We start from the raw sequence: 25,468 nt of genomic DNA on the forward strand, positions 1-25,468 counted from the left end.
AATTGAATCCAGTACCTTCGTTGTAGTAGGGACGCATGCTACCACCACACCACGGCGGTCGCAGATACGTCATGAAGTTCTTTTAAATGATGACGATAAAATGGTTTAGAAGAATTGCTTTTGGATCCAAAATTGAAATTTTCTAAATGGTTTCAATTTTATTTCTTTACTAGCAGACCCGGCAGCCGTTGTTCTGCCCTAAATTTGGCCTATCTGCATACATTTTAATAAGCTTTTTCCGTCTAACTCTGCCCTACCCCTCTACACTTTTTCCTAATCTTTTTATTCTCTCCTCCCCCGTCTTTTTCGCTTCATCTCCATCTTCGTCTCATTCTGTCTCTTTTTCAGTCTCCTTCTCCCTTTTCTCTTCTCTCAAGTTTTTCTCCTTCTTCTTCATCTCTTATTGCCAGTCCCAGAGGGTGGTATGTATTTTGTTCCAGTCCCATTCCGAGTCTCAGTCCCAGTTCCACTCCGAGTCTCAGTCTCAGTCCCAGTCCTAGTCCTAATCCCAGTCCCAGTTCGTCTCTGGTATACTTCCCGGAAGAAAGCATCGTAAATACTAATATAGGCAAATTTATATACCAAATTTCAGTAAAATCGAATAGGACGTGTGTAAATAGGTATGTGGGTATTATTAATTCATGTCTTTATTTCGGCTTCGTATGCATATTTATCAGTTTTGCCAGGTTGATGCGACTAAATCGAATATCACAATGAAAATTACTTGAAAGCTCTCAGCAACAGCTTTCATTTGATATCCACAATACACACACATTCTAGGGGTATCCGGTGTTTTGGCCTATATCTCGAGTCCCTAGTCACTCAGCGGTGTAAAACTTACTCTGTATTATAGCACACATCAATAGCTTCAATTTGTTACCCATAATATAAAAACACATTCTAGGTGTATCCGGGTCTATGTTTTGGCCTATATCTCGAGACCGTAGTCACCCAGCGGCGTAAAACTTACTCTGTACTAAAGCATACATCAACAGTTTCAATTTGATACCCATAATGTAAAACACATTCTATGTGTATCCACGTTTTGGGCTATATCTGGAGACCCTAGCCTCCCAGTCGTATGAAAATTATCCTGTACTGTAGCACTCATCAACAGCTTTCATTTGATATCCATATTGTATAAACACATTCTAGGAGTACCCGGGTCCACGTTTTGGGCTATATCTCGAGACCCTAGCTTCCCAGTTGTATGAAAATTATCCTGTACTATAACACTCATCAACAGCTTTCATTTGATATCCATATTGTATAAACACATTCTAGGGGTACCCGGGTCCACGTTTTGGCCTATATCTCGAGACCCTAGTCACCCAGGGGTATGAAAATCATCCTGTATTATAGCACTCATCAACAGCTTTCATTTGATATCCATATTGTATAAACACATTCTAGGGGTACCCGAGTCCACGTTTTGGGCTATATCTCGAGACCCTAGCCTCCCAGTTGTATGAAAATTATCCTGTACTATAGCACTCATCAACAGCTTTCATTTGATATCCATATTGTATAAACACATTCTAGGGGTACCCGGGTCCACGTTTTGGCCTATATTTCGAGACCCTAGTCACCCAGGGGTATGAAAATCATCCTGTATTATAGCACTCATCAACAGCTTTCATTTGATATCCATATTGTATAAACACATTCTAGGGGTACCCGGGTCCACGTTTTGATCTCAAGACCCTAGGCACGTAGCGAAAAAAAGGTAGACGTTGGCCGATTCTCAGACCTACCCAATATGCTCACAAAATTTCGTGAGAATCGATTCAGCCGTTTCGGAGGAGTTCAGCCTCTAAAACCGTGACAGAAGAATTTTATATATTAGATTAGTTGAATTTTGTCACTTTTTGTTTTTATACTCAGTTGAGCAGAGCTCACAGAGTATATTAAGTTTGATTGGATAACGGTTGGTTGTACATATATAAAGGAATCGAGGATCGAAAAAAAATTTGATTGAGCCATGTCCGTCCGTCCGTCTGCCCGTTAACACGATAACTTGAGTAAATTTTGAGGTATCTTGATGAAATTTGGTATGTAGATTCCTGGGCACTCATCTCAGATCGCTATTTAAAATGAACGATGTCGGACTATAACCACGCCCACTTTTTCGATATCGAAAATTTCGAAAAACCGAAAAAATGCGATAATTCATTGCCAAAGGCGGTTAAAGCGATGAAACTTGGTAGATGGTTTGACGTTATGACGCAGAATAGAAAATTAGTAAGATTTTGGACAATGGGCGTGGCACCGTCCACTTTTACAAGAAGGTAATTTAAAAGTTTTGCAAGCTGTAATTTGGCAGTCATTGAAGATATCATGATGAAATTTGGCAGGCACGTTACTACTATTACTATATATGTGCTAAAAAAAATTTGCAAAATTGGATGAAGAACACACCCACTTTTTAAAAAAAAAATTTTTTTAATTCAAATTTTAACAAAAAATTTAATATCTTTACTGTATATAAGTAAATTAAGTCAAAATTCAACTCCAGTAATGATATGATGCAACCAAATACAAAAATAAAAGAAAATTTCAAAATGGGCGTGGCTCCGCCCATTTTCATTTAGTTTGTCTAGAATACTTTTAATGCCATAAGTCGAACAAAAATTTACCAATCCTTCTCAAATTTGGTAGGAGCATAGATTCTATGACGGTAACTGTTCTCTGTGAAAATGGGCGAAGTAGATGGAAGCCACGCCCAGTTTTTATACACAGTCCACCGTCTGTCCTTCCGCTCGGCCGTTAACACAATAACTTGAGCAAAAACCGACATATCTTTACTAAACTAGCCCACGTACTTATCTGAACTCACTTTATCTTGGCATAAAAAATGGCCGAAATCCGACCATAACCACGCCCACTTTATCGATATAGAAAATTACGAAAAATGAAAAAAATGCCATAATTACATACCAAATACGAAAAAAGGGATGAAACATGGTAACTGGATTGGTTTGTTGACGCAAAATATAACTTTGGAAAAAACTTTGTAAAATGGGTTTGACACCTACCATATTAAGTAGAAGAAAATGAAAAAGTTCTACAAGGCGAAAACAACAACAGCCCTTCGAATCTTGGCAGGAATACTGTTAGTGGTATTGCATATATAAATAAATTAGCAGTACCCGACAGATGATTTTCTGGATCACCTGGTCCACATTTTGGTCGATATCGCGAGAACGCCTTCACATATATGTACATCTAAGAGCCACTCGCTTTTAAAACCCTCATTAATACCTTTAATTTGATATCCATATCGTACAAACACATTCTAGAGTCACCCTTGGCCCACCCTAATGGCGATATCTCAAAAAGGCGTCCACCTATAGACCTAATGCCCACTCCCTCTTAAAATGCTCAGTAACACCTTTCGTTTGATACCCATATCGTACAAACATTCTAGAGTCACCCCTGGCCCACCCTAATGGCGATATCTCGAAAAGGCGTCCACCTATAGAACTAAGGATTACTCCCTTTTAAAATACTCATTACCACCTTTTATTTGATACCCATATCGTACAAACACATTCTAGAGTCACCCCTGGCCCACCCTAATGACGATATCTCGAAAAGGCGTCCACCTATAGACCTCATGCCCACTCCCTCTTAAAATGCTCAGTAACACCTTTCGTTTGATACCCATATCGTACAAACATTCTAGAGTCACCCCTGGCCCACCCTAATGGCGATATCTCGAAAAGGCGTCCACCTATAGACCTAATGCCCACTCCCTCTTAAAATGCTCAGTAACACCTTTCGTTTGATACCCATATCGTACAAACATTCTAGAGTCACCCCTGGCCCACCCTAATGGCGATATCTCGAAAAGGCGTCCACCTATAGACCTAATGCCCACTCCCTCTTAAAATGCTCAGTAACACCTTTCGTTTGATACCCATATCGTACAAACCTTCTAGAGTCACCCTTGGTCCACCTTTATGACGATATCTCGAAAAGGCGTCCACCTATAGAACTAAGGATTATTCCCTTTTAAAATACTCATTACCACCTTTCATTTGATACCCATATCGTACAACCACATTCTAGAGTCACCCTGGCCCACCCTAATGGCGATATCTCGAAAAGGCGTCCACATATAGACCTAATGCCCACTCATTCTTAAAATGCTCAGTAACACCTTTCGTTTGATACCCATATCGTTCAAACATTCTAGAGTCACCCTTGGTCCACCTTTATGGCGATATCTCGAAAAGGCGTCCACCTATAGAACTAAGGATTACTCCCTTTTAAAATACTCATTACCACCTTTCATTTGATACCCATATCGTACAAACACATTCTAGAGTCACCCCTGGCCCACCCTAATGCGATATCTCGAAAAGGCGTCCACCTATAGACCTAATGCCCACTCCCTCTTAAAATGCTCAGTAACAGCTTTCGTTTGATACCCATATCGTACAAACATTCTAGAGTCACCCCTGGCCCACCCTAATGGCGATATCTCGAAAAGGCGTCCACCTATAGACCTAATGCCCACTTCCTCTTAAAATTCTCAGTAACACCTTTCGTTTGATACCCATATCGTACAAACACATTCTAGAGTCACCCCTGGCCCACCCTAATGACGATATCTCGAAAAGGCGTCCACCTATAGACCTCATGCCCACTCCCTCTTAAAATGCTCAGTAACACCTTTCGTTTGATACCCATATCGTACAAACATTCTAGACTCACCCTTGGTCCACGTTTATGGCGATATCTCGAAAAAGCGTCCACCTATAGATACCATCTTTCATTTGATACCCATATCATACAAACACATTCTAGAGTCACCCCTGGCCCACCCTAATGGCGACATTTCGAAAAGGCGTCCACCGATAGACCTAAGGCCCACTCCCTCTTAAAATGCTCAGTAACACCTTTCATTTGATACCCATATCGTACAAACAAATTCTAGAGTCAGCCCTGGTCCACCTTCCATCCATAGAACTATGGCCTACTCTCTCTTAAAATACTCTTTAATACCTTCAATTTGATACACATGTCATACAACCACATTCCAGGGTTACTCTAGGTTCATTTTCCTACATGGAGATTTTCCTTATTTTGTCTCCATAGCTCTCAACTGAGTATGTAATGTTGGGTTACACCCGAACTTAGCCTTCCTTACTTGTTTTTATTTGATCAGAACATAAACATACATATTTCAAAAATCAATTTTTTATCTAGTAAATTAATTCATTGATATATTTTAGCTTAGGAAAACTTTACACTATGTTACATAATTTTTTCAACCAATATATAGAGTATTTTTTGTTATAGTACAGCGCGCTTTAACTAATTGTGTTCCAACACTTGAAATAAAAATAAGAAATTATTACAAAAACAAATTGCATGGCTATGTTCCTCTTTTTTCGTGGGCAAACTATTTCTTAATTAAATATTGTTTTTTAACTTTTTCACATTCTTACAGATTTTTTCAGTTTTTTGCAGGCAAATTGATTACTGTCTGTACTGGCTGTTTGTGAGGATTTGTACTGGCAGTGGGATGAAAAAGCTTTGGTATGAATTCGGCACCCCCTTTTAAATAACCACTTTTTTTAAAGACTTTTTTATTGCCATGTCGAATTTTCTCACACAACTCCCCTTGCAGCACTTTTTCTTTCAATATTCATCTTGTAGAATTTCATTGATTGTACGACCATTTGTGAGCGTCGCCCAGAGTGGCGATTGTACGCAGGCGAGTGTGTATGCCTCTGCGTCGAGTGAACGTGATTTACGCATAGCGGAATGTTTTTTGCTCCCGGCACGCCTATTGGGTGTTGGTGCATCCAAATGTGCCATAGTTGTCTCTTGCACGGATTCGGTTTTGCGAAATTTATATTTTATTTGTGAATGTGAACGTTTGTGTGTAATTTTACTAGTAGGTTTTGGTGTTGTTGTTGTTGTTCTTGATGCCGATTTTAGTAGGTGTTTTTGCTGAAATACATTTGGTTCCTTTTGTTGCTCAACTAATTGTTAGCTTGAAAAGGACATTTTGTACGATGACGTCGTCTCCATGGGCGATTCGGCATTCAGGATCTCGGTTTGTGTTTGTTCTATATCGCTACAGCGTTCCTCCACTACAGTATCGAGCTCGAGGGAGGTGAAACCCTGACTCAGACTTCGTTCAGGACGTAAACTGATAGCTCGCGTCGGTCGGTAATCTGTGTACGGGTAAGAGAAATAGAAAGCAAGAAAAGTTATAAGTTTTACGTTAGAGTGAAAAACTCGCAAAATGAAAAGAAATGAGGAGTTAAATTACGTTATTTACTTACCACATTGACATAAAATAATTATGGTATAACATTATCGCTACTGAGCATATTTTTAAACTTAAAACTAATCTAAAGCTAACTAGAAGCTTAAGCTTAAATATCGCAGATTAAATATTAGACTGATATAAAAAAATATTGTGCAGAGAGGCTCCAAAGGTAATATCGTAAATTTGTTTCAAAAAGAGCAAATAATATTTTGCAGTAAAAAATTGTTTTGTTAAGAAATCTTCCTCGCACTCCAGTAACTGATAATATGTTTACAATTTCTAATATCGTAAATATTTATTGAATCCTTTAAGAGAAAATGAATATCTTGAAAAGAAAAAAAAATAATAGTATCGTAGAGATATCGTAAATTCGCTGACGGGAAAGCAGTTAAGGGAATACAAATTCTAATATCGTAAAATTGTTGAAAGTTTTTTAAAAAATTAATGTTTACGCACGGAGCTATATTTTCTAACACGACAACAAATTAATTGTATTGATCTCACATCAAGTATCGTAAGTATTTTTTTCAAATTCACTAAGCACTTTTTTTTTTTACTTTTTCATGAAATATAGGGAATATCGTAAATAATTATCTCCCTTTTTTAGGTAGTTTTAGTGCGAAATTTAATTCTATTAATTTCAATGCTCGAGTTAAATAGAAAAACTTTTTAAACTAAGAAAAAAACAAAAAAATTAATGCAATTTTTTATATTCTAGATATCGTAAATCAAAATGCTTAGTAAATGGGCACTTTTTCCAAATTTCTAATAAAAACCAAAATATCTTAAAACAAATGAAATTATAAGTAATAAAATAAGAAACGATTTTAGTATACATTTTTCATGTGAACTCTTATCGTAAAAAAATACTTTTACCTCTAAAAATAACTGCCGTAAAATAATTGTCCTGCACTTTTGTAATATCTAAACTTATGCAGTGTAATACAAATTTGTATATGTACATGTTAAGGCTAATATCGTAAATTTTTTGAACACAAGAGTAATTGCTTTTGACTTATGCTGTTCATTATTTAAAGATACATGGGTATAAATATAGTGTTTCAAGTTACACATTATTACTTTTGTTTAACTCAGTTTTGCTAAGTTTGATATTGTAAATTTTGAAAGAGAGGAGTGGGCTTTGGTTGTATTTTTCTTTCCACCAAACAATAAAGGAATCTAAATGAAATCACAAAAGATATGAAGTATAGCTTCGCGATGTGTATTTGTATGTCAAATCTAATATCGTAAATTTGTTTGCGTATATTTTTTAGTATGTGAGGACTAATAAAATGTTCACAAATTTGATTCAATAATTGAGCAGTTCATATTTTATGAATTGGTAATGACTTCTTTAAAACATAGTTAAAGGCTACTCACGACTGTAATAAAAAAAAATTGACATTTCGCTGGTTCCAAAACCATAAATCAACCGCTTTTGAATTTCCGTTGAAACTTTCAAATATACAAATGGCGCAAAACATGATAGCTTGTCATTGAAAGGGGAAAAGAGAAAGAGAAAGCAAACTGAAAAGAAAAAAATTGTAATAAACTGAGCAAAAAAACGTCTAAACAAAAGTTTAGAGGGGAAAATCTGTAAAGCGCCCTTTAGGTACGATTATTGCACACAAAACAGAAGAATTGGCAAGCTCAAATTTCAAGATAAATGTTATTTGACAATAAAAAGTGGAGAAGCTTAAAAAATAAATACAAAATAAATTCCAACATATCCTCAGCAAATAAAAGTGGAATATTTATTAAAAAAACCACTTCAAATAAAATTAGCAAAAAATACACTCTTCAACTAAGTGTCGAGAGCTTACCAAAACGACGATATGATTGTTTGGGAGCATTGCTAATATGAGCGCCTAAAAGTAGACATTACTACCTTTAGCAAAACTCACATTGGTTTGTCTATATATAAATTTAAAATGGAATATTCGTTGTAAGCAGCAGCACGCAATTTAAATGAACGACAGACATTGTCAGTGATGCAGTGATGTTAAAATCCGTGCGTAGTCGCCATCAGAAGTGTCTTTCAACTTGCACTTATAGTAATTGTTCTCTCATTCGTTGGTGTTGGTATTATCTGTTGCTGTTGATATCAGCTGAGCTGATGAACTTTGACATGTTGGAAGTGCCTGTTGTTGGTCATGAATGTTACATGAGCAGCGTTCGACACAATAATGTACATTCTTTGTGGATAGAAGTAAACTGCAGAAAAATCGCTCTTGTGTGCTACCGCAATGCATACTTTTAGGCGCACTATGCAAACATTAATGGAAATTGAGAAATTTCTAGCAAATGATTAACTAGACATACGGAAAATTAAGTGACATGCATACCGGAAGCACTATTGTTTGTGCTAAAATCTTAATGTCTGTATTGAAGAAATGTTTAACCCTGCAATAATGGGAAATTAAATTTGTCGCAGAGCTCAGAAACGATGTAAGCTGAATAGCTTTTACCCCTTTAATGCTATAAGTTCCTTAATTTTTTGGATAAGTCTACTGTTAAATATTTAATACTGTAAGCTTTTTTTATATTTTGTCGCTCCTTTATTTCAAATCATACTTTTGAGCTGAATATCGTAATTTATGCACCAGAGAATTTACATTGTGCACGCTCTGTGGTAATACATTATTATAAAACAATTTCGAAGTTTATTTAGGCAGTTTGCGTTTTGAAAAGCACAAATATTACAAAACATCTAAAAGACAGCACAGCTCTATACAATTGAATACATTTTTACCCAGATTGGGTGTCTTTTAATCGAGTTTTAATTGTTAATAATATTTAATATTGTTCATCTATTTCAGCAATAACCTATTGAAAAAATCAGAGTTTATACTTATGAAGGTCATATGCAATATCGTAAATTTCTTATAAAAAAAGCTTATAAAACTTAGGTAACATTAGAAAAGACTACCTGAATCCCTATCTGCGCTTCAAGGGCGATCTTGAGGACACAATAGAGGTGGACGGTTGGCGCAAGGGTGCTCAAATGGCGGACGAGGCGATACATGTGTACACAGATGGTTCCAAAGTAGTGGAAGGTGTAGGGTCTGCGGTATACTGTGCTGACCCGGAAATAAACAGATCCTACAGGCTGACGGATTACTGTAGCGTTTTCCAAGCGGAAATAGTAGCCGTAACCAAAGCAGTAGAAACCCTGGAAGAAAATAGCCCAAACTGCAAGCGTGTTAACTTTTATATAGACAGTCAAGCAGCAATTAAGGCAATAATCTCGCATAGCACATTATCTAAATGCGTGTTACGGTGTAACCAGTCCCTGGAGAGAATCGGGGCAGGGACATCTATATTGGGTCCCAGGGCATATGGGAATAGATGGGAATGAACAAGCGGATGGATATTTAGCGCATCCCTTGAAGCTTGCTGCGTAGACGTCCCAATTGTACTGGGCGAAATTAAGCGATGGCGAGAGGTGCACATGATCGACCGAGCAGTAAAGGCGTGGGTTCAAGCGCGGGGCTGTAAAGTGTCGAAGATTATGTGCAGGTCTTACAACCTTAGACTCACAAAGTTGTTTCTATCATTAAAAAGAGAGGAATGTAGACTCATGACGGGTATTCTGACTGGACACTGCCTTCTGGCGTCACATGCCTTTAAATTAGGCTTGGTTGGATAGCAGATGTAGGAAGTGCGGGCGGACGATCGAGCACGTTCTGTGCTCTTGCCCTGCGCTTGCCAGGCGAAGACTCCAGCTATTAGGAGTGATACAGCTGTCAGATCTAGAAGCAGCAAGTGGCTTAAATCCTAGGAAGCTTCTAGTATTTGCCAAGAGGACGGAGTTATTTATAGGTCCTGGTTTTTGATAGGGGTTTTCAGTTTGGTCGTTAAAACAAACTTCTGGTAACACTACGGACTTATTCAGTCTATGTGAGGTCCTCATGGACCGGCCAGTTCAACCTAACCTAACCTAGGTAACATTAAGAATATAATAATAATATAATATAATACAATTAAAATTATACTATACGATACAGGAACTTCAGCTAACATTTAGATATCGAATTTGATCACTGTTTGCATTTTTTATTGCAAAAATCTTGCCAAAAATAAAGAAATATGAAAAAAATAATAACATTTAGATAAAAAATAAAACATGATATAGTAAATTGTTTCGGTTTTTTTTTGTAAGGATAAGTCCAGTATAACTTATGCTAACACTTATATCTAAAAAGTGCAAATCTTGAAGATTCATCGTTAATAAAAAAAAAAAAAATGTAAGGCGCGATAACCTCCGAAGAGATCTAAGGCCGAGCTTCTCTTCCAATTTGCGTCGTGCTCCTCTTGATTTTCCCTACAAATTGGCCGGACGGGACCTACATGTTTTATGCCGACTCCGAACGGCATCTGCAAGGCTGATGACTTTTCACTGAGAGCTTTTCATGGCAGAAATACACCCGGAGCGCTTGCCAAACACTGCCGAGGGGCGACCCCGCTTAGAAAAATTGTCTTCTAATTGAAAAAACTTATTTCTAAAATTTTGATGTTGCTGGGCATACGGGCATACGGTCTGGCAGGCGGAGCACGCTACCATCACACCACGGTGGCCGCCAGCCATCGTTAATAGGTTCTATTAAATATTTTAGAGAGAAATTTAAGGAAATTTAAAAATGAGTGCAAAAATTTTTCTAAACAGTTGTCCATACTCACACTCAAAAAAAAATTATCATCAAGGCGATGCCATCTAGGCATCAATGTGCAATTTTTGCTTATCTTTTTTTCGTCATCAATGATCTTATGTTATTGACATTTTCGAAATATCAGTTTCATACTTGTATTTGTCATGTTAATAGACTACATACAAATGTAATGCGTTTTATAATCAATCTGGTATTAAATGTTATCATAATGAAACTAGGAAATTTATACAGGTATCATTTTGATACATTTTAAGGGCGAAACAAATATTTTCCATGGGCAAATCAATAGTCAAGATACAAAATTGATACTTTTAATTATACTTTTTATAATATTTATCGTTGCATTGATACCACGAAAATGATACCGTTTATAGTTTCATTTTTGCACATCGTGTATTAAATTATTAGTGATACTTTTTTTTTGAGTGCACTGAATATTTAATCTCGTAGAATCCCAAAAAATGTTTTTTGAATAATTGCTTGTTGACCATTCAAAGAGAATTTCCCTTATTATGGCAAAAACAAAGTTAAGTATAATAAGTTAACTTGAAATTTGTTTCTATGTGGCTAGTAAAAAAAACAATATCGTAAAAATGTTTGCTTACTGAAACTTAAATATATACACACACATACATAGGTCCTTAAGAACATAGCTAAATAATTAAATCTCCCTTCATAAAAACTGAATGTCTCTTGGAATTATGATTTTTTTATATACATATTGTAACGAATTTGCTGCAAATCCTCTTATTTGCAATCTTCTGTTGAGTTCGAATCACTAAACTGTTGAATAAATAACTCCAATATTGAATAATGCAAAAATGGCCTTTATTAAAATGCTTCACAATAACACTCAAACTGTGCAACGAATAGCTTAATAACCAAACTGATAGCTCAAATGAAACTCTCCACTATTCAAAATAATACTGCTATTGCTCGCTAGATATCGTGTTAATCAAACTGCTTGACAACTCAAATCAAACTGAATTACTTCTTACTCGCTTGCCGCGCTTTTATAGTTTACGCTGCATACTTCTAGGCTCTTCGATTTCCAGAACTTACTTCGGCTACAAAATCTCCAGCCACAACTACGTGCACAAATTATTGCCCTCTCTTGTGACCACTGAGATAAGATATATGCATGTGTTTGTGCATTACCGCTCCGCTGCTCGTATACGTACATATGTGTAGACGCAATTATTTATTCGTTTATGTAGATACATAAAGATTGAATTATTGATGTGAATGTTTGTAGTTTACAGTCTCTCGCGCGCACATAGCCGTATAAGTAAATGCATCTGTGTGTGACATCTCTCTGGGCTGCCTTATATATGTGTATACTTGATTTGATTATTAACGTAAATACTGCTTGGCATGGCCTTAGCATCGCCTTAGTGATGGGATAATTTAGTGATGCTAATATCCGTGACACTGCCCTCCGCCTAAGTCTGATCGTCCCGATCAGACAAATCTCTCGATCTAAACGCTGCTAGCATCGCCAAATGTACCACTCTTCTACTCCGTGGTTTCTCAATGCTTTGTATGCGGTAGATGGTATCACTGATCTTCTTCACAACCTTGTACGGGCCTTCTCAACTGCACCGAAATTTGGATGGAACACCTTTCCGACGGTGAGGGTTGTATAACACTACCAAATCTCCCGCCAAGAAACCTTTCGAATTATTGTTCTCATGGTACCTGTGTTTCATCGTACCACTCAATACCCTGGTTCGTTCCTTCACACTCTGTTGTTTGGCCAATGAACCACTTGGTAGAGCTTGCGCTGGACGAATTTTCTTTGCATAATCGGTATCGTTTCCACATTTTACAACAGTAGTGCGCTCCGGCTTGAAACTACCCTCGCATTCTTTCTTCGTTTTCCTGCGTCTTTTAGGTTTTGTCAATGCCAGTGTTTCTCTCGCAGGTACTTTTGATTTTGATTTATTTGGCCCATTCGATCTATCAACCTTTACCTTTGAATTTCGTGGCCTTCGTTGAGTATTCGCCACCAGTACCCGATTACTGCTGAACCCTTTTTCCAAACTAAAGTTAAGTGGCACATCTTGGTTCTCATAACGCATCACCCTTCTCTGCATATCGATCTTGATGTCATGGTCAACCAAGAAATCCACTTCCAATATAACTTCATCAACAATCTCCGCCCCAACAAATTTGTGCAGAACCATGACCTTCCCTATCAATACTTCACATATCACTTCTCCCTGAACTTGGTTATACTCGCCAATGACCGTACGCAACTTTGCTCCAGGTAACGGTTTTACTCTCCTGTTGACCAAGTCAGATCGGATCAAGGAATGAGATGCGCCCGTATCTACAGTCAGTACTCGTTCTTTGCCATCCACATTCCCTCTGACGGTAAGACTGCTCGATTTTCTACCAATTTGCGACACAGATATCACAGGGCATTCAATAGCTGGATCTAGCTCTCTATCTCTTACTCGCTCTTGCTCATCTCCTCCAGCTTTGCGTTTATGGCCACCCACATTGTTGGAACTATTAGGACCAAGATCGCAATGACGTGCAATGTGACCTGGGTTGCCGCACTTGAAACATTTAATAACTCCGGCATTCTTCTGTTGAGATCCCTTCAGTGCTTCCAAAACTGTTTCTACCCACTCTGGCCTTTCTACTTCCACACGGCGTGCTTTGAAAACTGGCTTACACAGAAGCGACGCTGTTTCCTGTATCAGAGCATGCGATACCGTTTCAGCAAATGTTAGTTTGGAATTCGCATATGTAGCCCGCTTCGTTTCCACATCTCGTATGCCATTTATAAAACTCTGGATTTTTACCCTCTCGGTGTATTCCACGGGTGCGTCCGCATTTGCGAGATGAGCCAACCTTTCAACATCTGAAGCAAACTCCTGTCTCATTTGCTTTTTGGTAGCGGTTTTGCAACTCAATTTGGAATATCTGTTTTCTATGCTCGCTTCCATAACGTCGTTCTACAGCAGCCATCAATGCTTCATAATTGTTCCGCTCTCCTTCGGGAATCGTCTGCAGGATTTCCGCTGCTGGTCCCTTCAATGCCACGAACAATGCAGCAACTTTATCTTCCGCATTCCAGTTGTTCACTGCTGCGGTCTTCTCAAACTGAAGCTTGAAGACCTGGAAAGGAACAGAATCGTCAAAAGATGGTGTCTTTACCTTTGGATTACTCGTTAAAACTGCTGGGCGATTTAGTTGCAACTGCTCGATACGTCCTCTCAAAGCATCCACCTCGGCCTCGATTTTATCCTGTCGACCACTGAAGCCTTCATGAAACTGGGTTAGTTTTTCTTCCATATGCGCTTCCAGTTTAGATGATATACGGACTTCCTGCTCTTCTAGTTGTGTGGAGATCTGAGATGATATCTGTGCTGAAATTTGTGAAATACGCGTTTCTTGTGCTTCAATTTTCGATGTTATTTCTGACGACATTTCTGCAATACGTGTCTTCTGTTCTTCCATCTTGGATGTTATACGGTTCTCTTGGGATTCTAGTTGAGATGCCATATTTATCTTTTGTTCTTCCAGTTGAGACGCCAGTTGAGATGTTATATCTGTCTTTTGCGATTCCAGTTGAGAAGCCACTGTCGATGTTTGAGCAGATATTGCAGCCAAAATCATGTTCAAGTCTGTGCTCGTAACTGTCTGCGATGTTTCGTTTTTCTCTTCAATTTTTGTTACTTCCTCGCCATCAAGATGAAAGTCATACTCTTCCACATCAATTCCTTCCGCTTCCATTGCCTCTCGTAGCCGTGCCTGAAGTTCAAGTTTAACGCCGCTTGTCTTCAATTCACTGAACTTTGCCATGTCCTTGTTGTCCTCCGGAATTTATTCAACAATTCCTCTTCTGACACCAATTGTAACGAATTTGCTGCAAATCCTCTTATTTGCAATCTTCTGTTGAGTTCGAATCACTAAACTGTTGAATAAATAACTCCAATATTGAATAATGCAAAAATGGCCTTTATTAAAATGCTTCACAATAACACTCAAACTGTGCAACGAATAGCTTAATAACCAAACTGATAGCTCAAATGAAACTCTCCACTATTCAAAATAATACTGCTATTGCTCGCTAGATATCGTGTTAATCAAACTGCTTGACAACTCAAATCAAACTGAATTACTTCTTACTCGCTTGCCGCGCTTTTATAGTTTACGCTGCATACTTCTAGGCTCTTCGATTTCCAGAACTTACTTCGGCTACAAAATCTCCAGCCACAACTACGTGCACAAATTATTGGCCTCTCTTGTGACCACTGAGATAAGATATATGCATGTGTTTGTGCATTACCGCTCCGCTGCTCGTATACGTACATATGTGTAGACGCAATTATTTATTCGTTTATGTAGATACATAAAGATTGAATTATTGATGTGAATGTTTGTAGTTTACAGTCTCTCGCGCGCACATAGCCGTATAAGTAAATGCATCTGTGTGTGACATCTCTCTGGGCTGCCTTATATATGTGTATACTTGATTTGATTATTAACGTAAATACTGCTTGGCATGGCCTTAACATCGCCTTAGTGATGGGATAATTTAGTGATGCTAATATCCGTGACAATATATATCGTATTTTTTTATAACATCGTAGGCAATTTTTTTGTCTGATTTTCAAAACAAAAATGTGTTCTATATGTTTTTTTTTTTATTTTTTCTATAAAAATATACTCAAATATTATAGCATATAGCCTATACACAATATCGTAATACCGTTTTCAGAACATTTTTCTAATGCTTGCATGTTGTCCTCTTTGAACAAAATTTTTTGTTTTAAATACATTACATTAAATCTAATATCGTGTATTTTATGTGCAATATCGTATGCCACAGTGCTTGAAAAGCCAACTTTGCACTATAACTTAATTAAACTTATCTGTTGTAAAGTAAATAAAGTATTTAAATCTAATACCGTAAATTTTTTATGCAATATCGTAAGTAAATTTTTAATGATTTTATAAAATACTTGCCTGCTACTATTTTTGCATAATTTTTTAAGTGATAATATGCAATACATATAAAAAATTAGTTTTTATAAAATTTTGAAAGTGAATGAAATATATAAAAATTAGCAAAAAAATTACGTGCATACTTTTCTAAAACAGACAATTTTAAGTTTTCAAATCCAATTATATTTTAATAATATGTATATTATTTTAAAAATACTAAAATAGTGGAGCAAGCATTAATGGATTTGTTAAAAATAAAAATTGTTAGAAAAATGCACATAGAACAATTGCAAAGCAGAGTAAATGTAAAGTGTATGACAAAATTAGGGGTGTACTTACTTGATGGGATAAAATACAAATGTATGGTTTTATTTTCGAATTTCAAAAACTGCGTTCACGTATTTGTTACGCTTTATAAATAGCAAATATCTGTATGCAAACCTTTTTTTTTTTTGAAACCTTTTTTTGGTAATACAAAATATTGCTTAATATCGTTTCGTAAGTTCTTGAAATAACAAATCGTTTTTGTTGTTATTTAAAATTCGAAAATTCCAAATAAGTACACCCCAAAACACACAACACCGAACAACTCACTAAGCCTATGTATGGGACTAAATCTGACCAGGCTCACAGCATGGTCCTGCATATCGTAATTTCGACGACGATCACGTTCACGTGACAATTTCGCTCGACGACGTAGGCAACAGATGACAAGAAATGCCAATATGGGGAAACCGAATATGCACGAAACGATTGGTATCACAATGGATTCAGGTGAAACTGCAATGAGAGTGGAGTAGAAGAAAGAAACAGAAGAAACATTTGTTTAGTAAATATTTAATATTTATTTAACAACCAAAATTTGAGAATATATTAGCTATAAATAATGTACAGGTTAATTACTATTGCTCACAGCGTTATATCACATACATATATGTATACTTAACACACACACGTTTACGCAAAATGGCGGTCTAAATGTAAGCCTTTTGGGCTTAATTTAAGATTCTTCTGTTTCGGTAGGAAACGGTCTTAATAAGAGACCAAATGTTCTTAAATTAAGAGAGAATTCTTAATATAAGACCTCAGTTCTAGTATTAAGAACAAAATTCTTGTTTATAAAACATATAATCTTATTTTGAGAATACCCGTTCTTAAATATCGTCTATACGTTCTTGAATTTATACCACGTTCTTAATTTTAAGAACGCTACAATATTAAACTATGAACGATAGAGCTTAAAACTATCCCGCATCTCAGTTGGGTTTGGATTTCGCAAATGTGATGTTATAAATAACTTTAATTTACTTTGTGCAGCTGTTTTCTTTTTGTGACATTTTTTTAGTTATTACGCATCTTAATCGAAGTACATAAATAGAAAAATGGAACCCGACTGCTTAATAAGGTTAGAACAGACACAAAATTCGCCTGGACATTTCACCAGACCCATTTACCCTCATTCCATCTACTACACACATCTACCCAGATCCGGACTCAATACGTCGAAATACATGTCGGTAGATATGCCTGTTTAAATATTTATACCACATTTTTGTTTGTCGGTATTGTTATTTATAATTTTTATTTTTACTGGAACAACTTTTTAAATATTTATTTAGGATATAACTGATTTAATGGCGCAGACATCTAAAGGAATCAGTATAATTTAATATTACAAAGAGAACAACACCCTAACAAGTCTCTTGAGAGATGAAATTATCAATATAATTGTTGAAGAAACTGTTGTCAACAATATTAGGCTTAAAGACAATGATTTTTCAACTTTGGTAAATGAAATTTGCACAATTTTTCCTACCGAAAGAAATTCTGAGGTTTGTTAATTTTTAGTTTCATTTTTACCGAAATTTTTTAATTTTATTATTATACACTAATCCAAAACTTTCTATAGGATTACTATTTCATACCGCGAAAGGGAAGAAATAACCCAAAGGCAAAGTTGTATGCAAAACACGCGAAAGTGGGCCATCCAAATCTAAGCAACAAATAGAATCTGAAGAAACATTTGTGGAAATTTGGAAATTGACGAGTCTATAGCTATGGGCTTAAAAACTTCGTTAAGTAGAGATAGTGCTGACTGGACCGAAATCTGTGACAAGTGGAAGAATGAAAATGAAAAGTAATGAATTTTTGCAGTCATGGCCGAAAGTTATGGATTCGAGGGCTCCTGATTAGGTAAAATTGCCCAAAAATTTTTAAAATCTTTACTAATCAATTTTTAAATTTTAGATAAAAATTGATTTTAATATTATGTACCCATCAAGGGAACATATGCTCTATGCCCAAAGGGAAATATTTAAAGAACGAGTGCTGCTATTTTAGGAAGCTAATATCCATAATGAATTTTGTAAACACTTACTTCAGCAAGTAAAGGCGTCAACGAATAAAGGTACTATTAAATACAACTACTTTTGTTATGTAAATTTGAACATTTTTATTATATTAGACGTTCAGGTTTACCAATGTGTGATATTACTTAATGCGGTTTACCATCTCCTGCACGATTTAAAAACGAGGACGAAAAGCGCACTAAGAAAGTCACAATAATAGATGCCCAAGGAAACTTTGGTGTGCAGCTGACTTTAGTTAATGACTACCAAATTAAAGTTAATGATATTATCAACAAATATTATTCAGCTGGGTTAACTTTGCAGCCGTTTCTTATAGTTGAGGGTTTAGTTGAAACAGATTTTAATGGTTATTATATTTATTTTGATAGCATTTTATATAAATTTAACTCATTCGTAGAAAGTTTGGACTTTTGTTTTAAAATTTTTCAAATATTTTCACTGAAATACCACAAAACGTGTCAGTATCCATGAACTTTTATACAGTATTTTTTCGAAATTGACACCACTTATGATACCAAGTCACCAAATATCACTCGTCTTGTAAGTTATTTGAAAAATAATAAGTAATTTACCGAAACGTATTCTTGCTTTTGTTGCCTTGAAGTCTTTTCTGATCCCCAAAAACCTAATTATTTAAATAATTTAAAGGAACACTTTATAAAAGTGGAAATTAATTAGCAATAAGTATATCAAATACTATTAAACTTTATATGTAATCAAATAGTTAAAAGAAATTTCAGCAATCATTTTCAGTCCTATGAAGTAGGATCTAGTATTGAAGCTTTACAAATAATAAATATATCTAAGGTTATAAGCCCTCCGATGCATTTACAGGGTCGCAGAGAGCCGAGCCGGGCCTCTGGGACAGTTCGCGTTTACGGGCCCCCCTAAAAAATAAACTCAATCCAGTAAAAAAAATTAACATAACGTACAAAAATTTTTCAATTCACATTGTCAGTTTTATTCATATAAAATAAGATTTACTGGAGCACTTACATAAATGAAATGATAGATTTCATTGTTTGATTTGCTTACATCAACTTTTTCTAAATATGTACATTTTAAGAACTTGAATCAGCCAAGGAAAAACTTCCGGGCTTTTTGGTCTGCGAATATGGAAATTACCGATTCAAAACTAATGCTGCGAGCAACGTAAAAAATTTTTCACGCGAGTCAATAGACTAAAAGAACGCTCGCCTTCAGCCACACTGACTTACGCTAAAATTAAACTTATAGAGCGTTTGCTGTCCCTTTTTTTCTTCGGTTTCTTTGCGCTTTTTCTCTTCTCGTTTCGCTGCTTCCGATAAATGTTTATAATCCATTAGATATAGTTTATTCAAAACAAGTGTTTGGTTAAATAAAATTTGTTTATTACTGAAAAAAAACCCACAGAATATTGTATGATTATGTATTTCATATGCGAAGCTTGGTATTGTGTTTTCACGTGAAAAATGTTGCAAATTGTATAGAAACTATTTAAAATCACATTTTCAATATTTATAATGAAAATTGTATTCCTGGCATCGTTTCCCATCATATTGAGTTCTTTTTACACCTTTTTTCAAAACGTAGTATTCTTGGCAACATTTTTCGCCAACAACACTTACACATGCACAAATATATCGCCCATTTACTTCAACAGTAACACTTTTAAGATTTCAACAGATACATTGTTTCGAGAGATTAAAGTTTAAAGTTGAGTACTTGTTGTAATTTCTGGGTAGTAGGGTTATTATGGCCCGGCTATAAACAAACTCTATGTCCATAAACAAAACTATACAAATATGAGAATAACTAAAAATTAGAAAAAAAATTTCACTTTTTGCTTCTAAACGCTTCATATATTGGGCGCGTAAAGCTAGAAATTAATGTTTATCTCAAGCCCCCAATTTTCCACGAATCATCAATAATTTTTTACACAATATAGATCATGATGATTGTTTTTTTTTTTATTTAACTGTAAAATTGTGATTTTTGGAGTTGTGACACTCTCGAAGGAAGTAAATGAGTGATGCATTCATTTTTTCATTTCATTTATTTAATAGATTATTACCTTTAAATTTTATAAACCAGTGCTTAGTGTATGTCTTTAGAAGGCCCGTGAAGAATTACAAGCGAAATTACATTCACAAATTAAAAAATTTTCCAATAATTGCACTACTGACAAAAGAAATACGAAGCTTACAACAATTAACGCGAAACTGACCTATGTAAGCTTATCCACGGCATACTCATATGTTTGCACAAATTTGCGCTTTGCAAAACAAGTCAAGTGTATTTACAGATGGGGCATAGTTATAGTCGAAATAAAGTGTGATTTTAAGTTAGTTGAAGCATTTTTAACAGATAGCGCTTATAAAATTGTGTCAAAAAGCCTTATTTAAATTAAAATCACATTTTATTTCGACTATGACTATGCCCCATAATATTTGATTGCATGCTTAAGATTTTAGTTTAGTGATTTTCAATTTTAAAACAATTTTTTGTAGCAACAAAATATGTATGTATCTATGAAATCCTAGTTAGAGTCATGTCAATACTGCTTTGCCTTGCCGGCCCCCAAAAACCTTCCGGACCCCAGGGCAATTGCCCTGGCTGCCCCCTCTCTCCGCGGCCCTGTATATTTATACTGTGTAAATAATGGCAAAACCTTTGTTAGACTGAAGTACATATATATGAATAAACATTGTATGTGATTTTTTCATAAATACTTAAATAAAATGAAAGTGAAGTTTAACCTCTGGCATTGTTTTCATTCCATTCCTACAGGGTAAGTTATATTTCGAATTTCGAAAGTGAAAGGTAAGAACAAAGCAGATTAGTATCAAGAAGGCACGTTCTTGAATTTAGAACGGTGCAGATTAATATCAAGAATACACGTTCGTGAAGGAAGAATCTCTCAATCCTATAACAAGAACGATCAATCTCCTTTTAAGAATTTGGTTCTTAAAAACAGACCGAAATAATCTTATTTAATATAAGTGGTCTAAAAATAAGATTTTCATTCATAAATTAAGAATTTTCAAGCTTAACAGACTATTAACAACGTTTGGGCTTAAATTAAGACTATTTTTCTTGATGCTAGACTGTTTTTTCCCTCAGTGTACCCCTATAAACTATGCCAAAAAAGGCTTTAAAAGATGTACACTATATTTTATATTAACTTAACTGTGCTTTTCAATTTGTCCGAAACCATAGAAGGCCGTAACAATAGTTATGTTTTTTTTTTTTTAAGAAAGTCGGAAATCTTAAGTTGATACATATCTGGTTCTGAAGAGATCACAAAAAGAAATCAAAGATTTTCGCTTAAGAAAACTTTTTGGTTCATACTTTTCGAACTAAAAAAACTGTAACTGCTGAAATGGTTCACAGAAAGATGCTACAGCATAGTCAGTCTGGGCTTCGAGTCTTGAACCGGAAACATGAAAACAGATCATACAGCTCTATAGGGTTTTTGGAACTACCATACACATTCCTCCTACCATACGCATTCCTCCGGTCTGCTTTAAGGTAGATTATAATGTCATCATATAAATTTAAAAGTTAGTGAACTTCTGGAAAGAGCCCACAAGAAATTCTCAGAAATAAATTACACTGCTCTGTTTCTTCCGAAAAACAGACCACCTGAATATAGGTGCGCATAAAGAAATGAAATGACATTTAATATTGAGATGGGAAAGAATTATTTGTATTGTAGTGCTGCATCAGGCCGATAGTAAACTACTGGGCTTCAATACTTAAAGCAAACTTTGTTGCTTTCAGGCCCTCGTACTTCTCGGCGTCCATGTCAGCTTTGTAAAGAAACTAAAGAAAATTCTGATTGAGCAACTTACTGTAAATAAAACGTTCTCGGGAAAAGACATACCCTTGGAGACACTATTGTCAAGTTTTCCTCAAACTCTTTGCATTATCAGAGAAGGTTTTGTTGTAGAGCTGGTACAAGTAATATCGCTTATGGACTAGTTTCGGTTCAGTTTCGGCCGTGACTTATAAGTAAGGAAAGGAGAGACTTAAAGTGTTTGTTGAAATAACTACGGTAGTTGTATGTATTTATAAGTATATGTGTTTGTATGTGCATTATTGTTCATTTTAATCCACTCAATTAATGTTTTGACATTGGTTACCGTTGTAGCTGAGAGATTACGCAATTCTAGAACTACTATACTTTATTAAATCTCTTAAGAGGTAGATAAGTGGGACAAGAATTTAAATAAAATATATATGTACATAAATTGTATAGAGTCGAAGGTGTACTTTTGCCGAAAGCATTAGAGATTATTTTTATTTAGTAAATTATATGAATAGTAAGTTTAATATGACGGTCACTCAAAAATAACTTAACATATTATAAGCAGCCAAAGGAGACACGTAAGCTCTTACTTAAAACTCATTTTCCGCACTATATAGTAGGCGATCAACACTCAGATATAATGAGAGGCTTACCGACAAAGGTCACCACTGTAGGGCGAGTGCAATGTGCTTTGTTAACTTTCAGCTCGAAAAGGTCACCAAGAGCGATGGGGTCTATCCCTGTCTATTACAGCAGAAAATAAACCATATAGCCTGAGCCTTATTCATAGTATATAAAGCAGCTCCACAGCTCGGCTATTTTTCATACAGGTAGACAGAGGCAATGGTAGTATTCATACCAAAGTCAGGTAAACCCGAGGAAGTGCCCTCGTCGTATCGACCAATTATCCTCAGTTCGTTTGTTCTAAATGGTATGCAAATTTTGGATCTGCACATTAGGTAGGTCAACCTTGTCAAACTTCCTCTGTGTAGGAATAAATTTGCCAATCAGTGAGGAAAATCCACGTAAACGTCTATACATACCCTCGTGCAAAAAATTTAAAGAACGTTGGAGTCTAAAAATATACCCCTCTGCGATAACACGACACATCAAGCTGTCGTACAAGCTATGATTGCTAAGGATATATCATTCGCTTGGTGCAATCCATTCTAAAGAGGAGAAAAATTCAGTATTGTGATAAGAAAAGCAATTAAGTCAATTGTGGCCTCTAAAGGATGTACTCAAGGGGTGTGATCCCTTCTGTGTTGAGTGTGATTCTAGTCATAGATGATCTTCTGCAGTTACTGAAATTCAATGGATTTTACACAAAAGAGTATGCAGAGGGCGTATGGATAATATGCATCACAGCGATGCATGTGGGAACAATATCCAATCGTATGCAACAAGCCCTACGCATCATAGAAAGGTGATGAGTTACCAAAGGACTGTCAATCAATCCTAACGAAACTGTTCTAGTACCTTTTACCCAGAGATGAAAAATATCCAGCACCGTCCCTGGGTGGTACCAAACTCCGAATTTCAATGGAGGAATCCTCCGGCTAAGAAAGTTTTTCTATCGGAACCTGCCTATGGATGCAGAGGAATAGGGCGTCCCCCCCAGCGGTGGGAGAGAAAATTACCAAAGTTAACGGAGCACTTATGCGAATAATGATTAACATTGGTGGTCCGAGCGAAGCTACCCGTCAGCTATTGCCCACAGTAAGCAGATCGATAATACTATACGCAGCACTAGTGTGGTACGGATCTAAACTGACCCATCAAAAAGATATATTAGCAGCATAACGACTTGCAGCTATAAGAATAGCAAGTGCTTATAGGACGGTGTCCGACGACGCGATCCTGGTCCTAACCCGGAAAATCCCAGTGGACTTACTGGCAAGCGAAATGACCGATCTGTATAACACTAATATCGAGCGGCCATCTGAAGACGCAAAGAAAAGAGCAAGGACACAAACAGTAGCTAAGTGGCAAGAACGGTGGGAGACCTCGATTAAAAAGCATTGGACCTTCACGTTAGTTTGGGACGGAGCTCAATGGAATGAGCGGAAGGACGGCAAACTGAACTACAATCTTACGCAGATACTGAGTGGACAAGGCGCAAGGTTTACCACGGAGTTTGAATAAGCAGAACACATCCACGTCCATGTTCCATTTCCCCCGTTTTCACGTGGAAAGACTCACCTTGCATAAAGTTTTTGGGTGGGAACCTATCACGAGAAATTTAGTATCACAAATGTGCAACAGGAAGGAATTCTGGGCTGCATTGAGTGGCATTTATAGTCATGACACGCCTGCTAGATGTTGAGAGGGGGCGCAAAGAAATGAGCAGGCGAAGCAGTGGCGATTAAATCGACACTCAGAGCAAATAGCGGGAACCTGGACGCAGGGACTACAGTAGGCTCTAAAAAAAATGAGAAATATGAAACGTCACCCTGAAGTAATGCGAAAGTGGTACCGGGGTGGGTGACGGTTCCAAAACTGGGGTTGCTGTTTAGTCTACGGACACAATTAGGCATTTTTCAGCCGTCCGGCAAAAAAAAAGCCTGATAGCACAGGAGATACGTTGAGTTATAGTGCAATCCTTTCCTGATCCACCATACCAATCGCACCAACTAATGTTGACACATTAATTGAATCACCATATCAACATTTAAAATCAATTTGCATAGCTTAAACAAACACAAACCTTGTTTTATCAGAGATTTGCATTTTTACTACTTTCGTATAAAAAATTTTACTACTTTTGTTTACAGCATTTTTATGCCTCGCTTTTACTATTTCTTTCGCACACTAAATTTTGGCCTTCACCGTTTCAAGTTCAACTATTTTCGCACAAAAAAGAAAAACTAAATATGATATATAAGTACACTGAATAATTATACATGAGTCTAAATTTACGTCACAACACAGCAGGCAGCAAGGACACCCGATGTGAGAAAGAGACTTGGACAAAGCATGGGCTGTTGACGTTATGTTGTGCACAGACATAAAATATTTTGATAAAAAAAAAATGCTAAATTAGAAGGCGCTGATATAAATATAGATAGTGTTTATTAGGAAATACTAAAACAGAAGCGTAATGTGGGAAAATAAACAAAAACAAGTAAGGAAGTCTAAGTTCGGGTGAAACCGAACATTAAATACCCAGCTGTACACTTGAAATGCTGTTGTTGTTTGTTTTGTGTGCTTAATAGTATTACAAGGCTGCGCAATAATACACATACATTAGACTGGGTCGATTTATTAACCTACATCGCGCCATCGGGTTTTCGATAGGATTTGGGCTCAGGAAAAAAATTTCCACTACGCATACCCAAAAAAATAATTTTCAAGCCTGCAAAAAAAATGGCGAAAGGGTAAATTTTTC

At 36.3% G+C, this 25,468-nt stretch overlaps 1 protein-coding gene across 1 annotated transcript in view; it reads right to left on the reverse strand.

Annotated features, from left to right (window-relative positions):
* Positions 1-5,195: 5,195 nt before the first annotated feature.
* The window catches only part of LOC137249472 (mucin-3A), a 64,775-nt gene continuing 44,502 nt past the window's right edge, over positions 5,196-25,468 (reverse strand). Inside the window, 2 exon segments of the mRNA XM_067781017.1 lie at positions 5,196-6,191; positions 16,516-16,701. Coding sequence (XP_067637118.1) covers positions 5,650-6,191; positions 16,516-16,701 — 728 coding nt within the window. The 3' untranslated portion in view covers positions 5,196-5,649.

Source organism: Eurosta solidaginis, chromosome 4 (assembly GCF_040869045.1).
Source record: "Eurosta solidaginis isolate ZX-2024a chromosome 4, ASM4086904v1, whole genome shotgun sequence".
Taxonomy (NCBI): domain Eukaryota; kingdom Metazoa; phylum Arthropoda; class Insecta; order Diptera; family Tephritidae; genus Eurosta; species Eurosta solidaginis.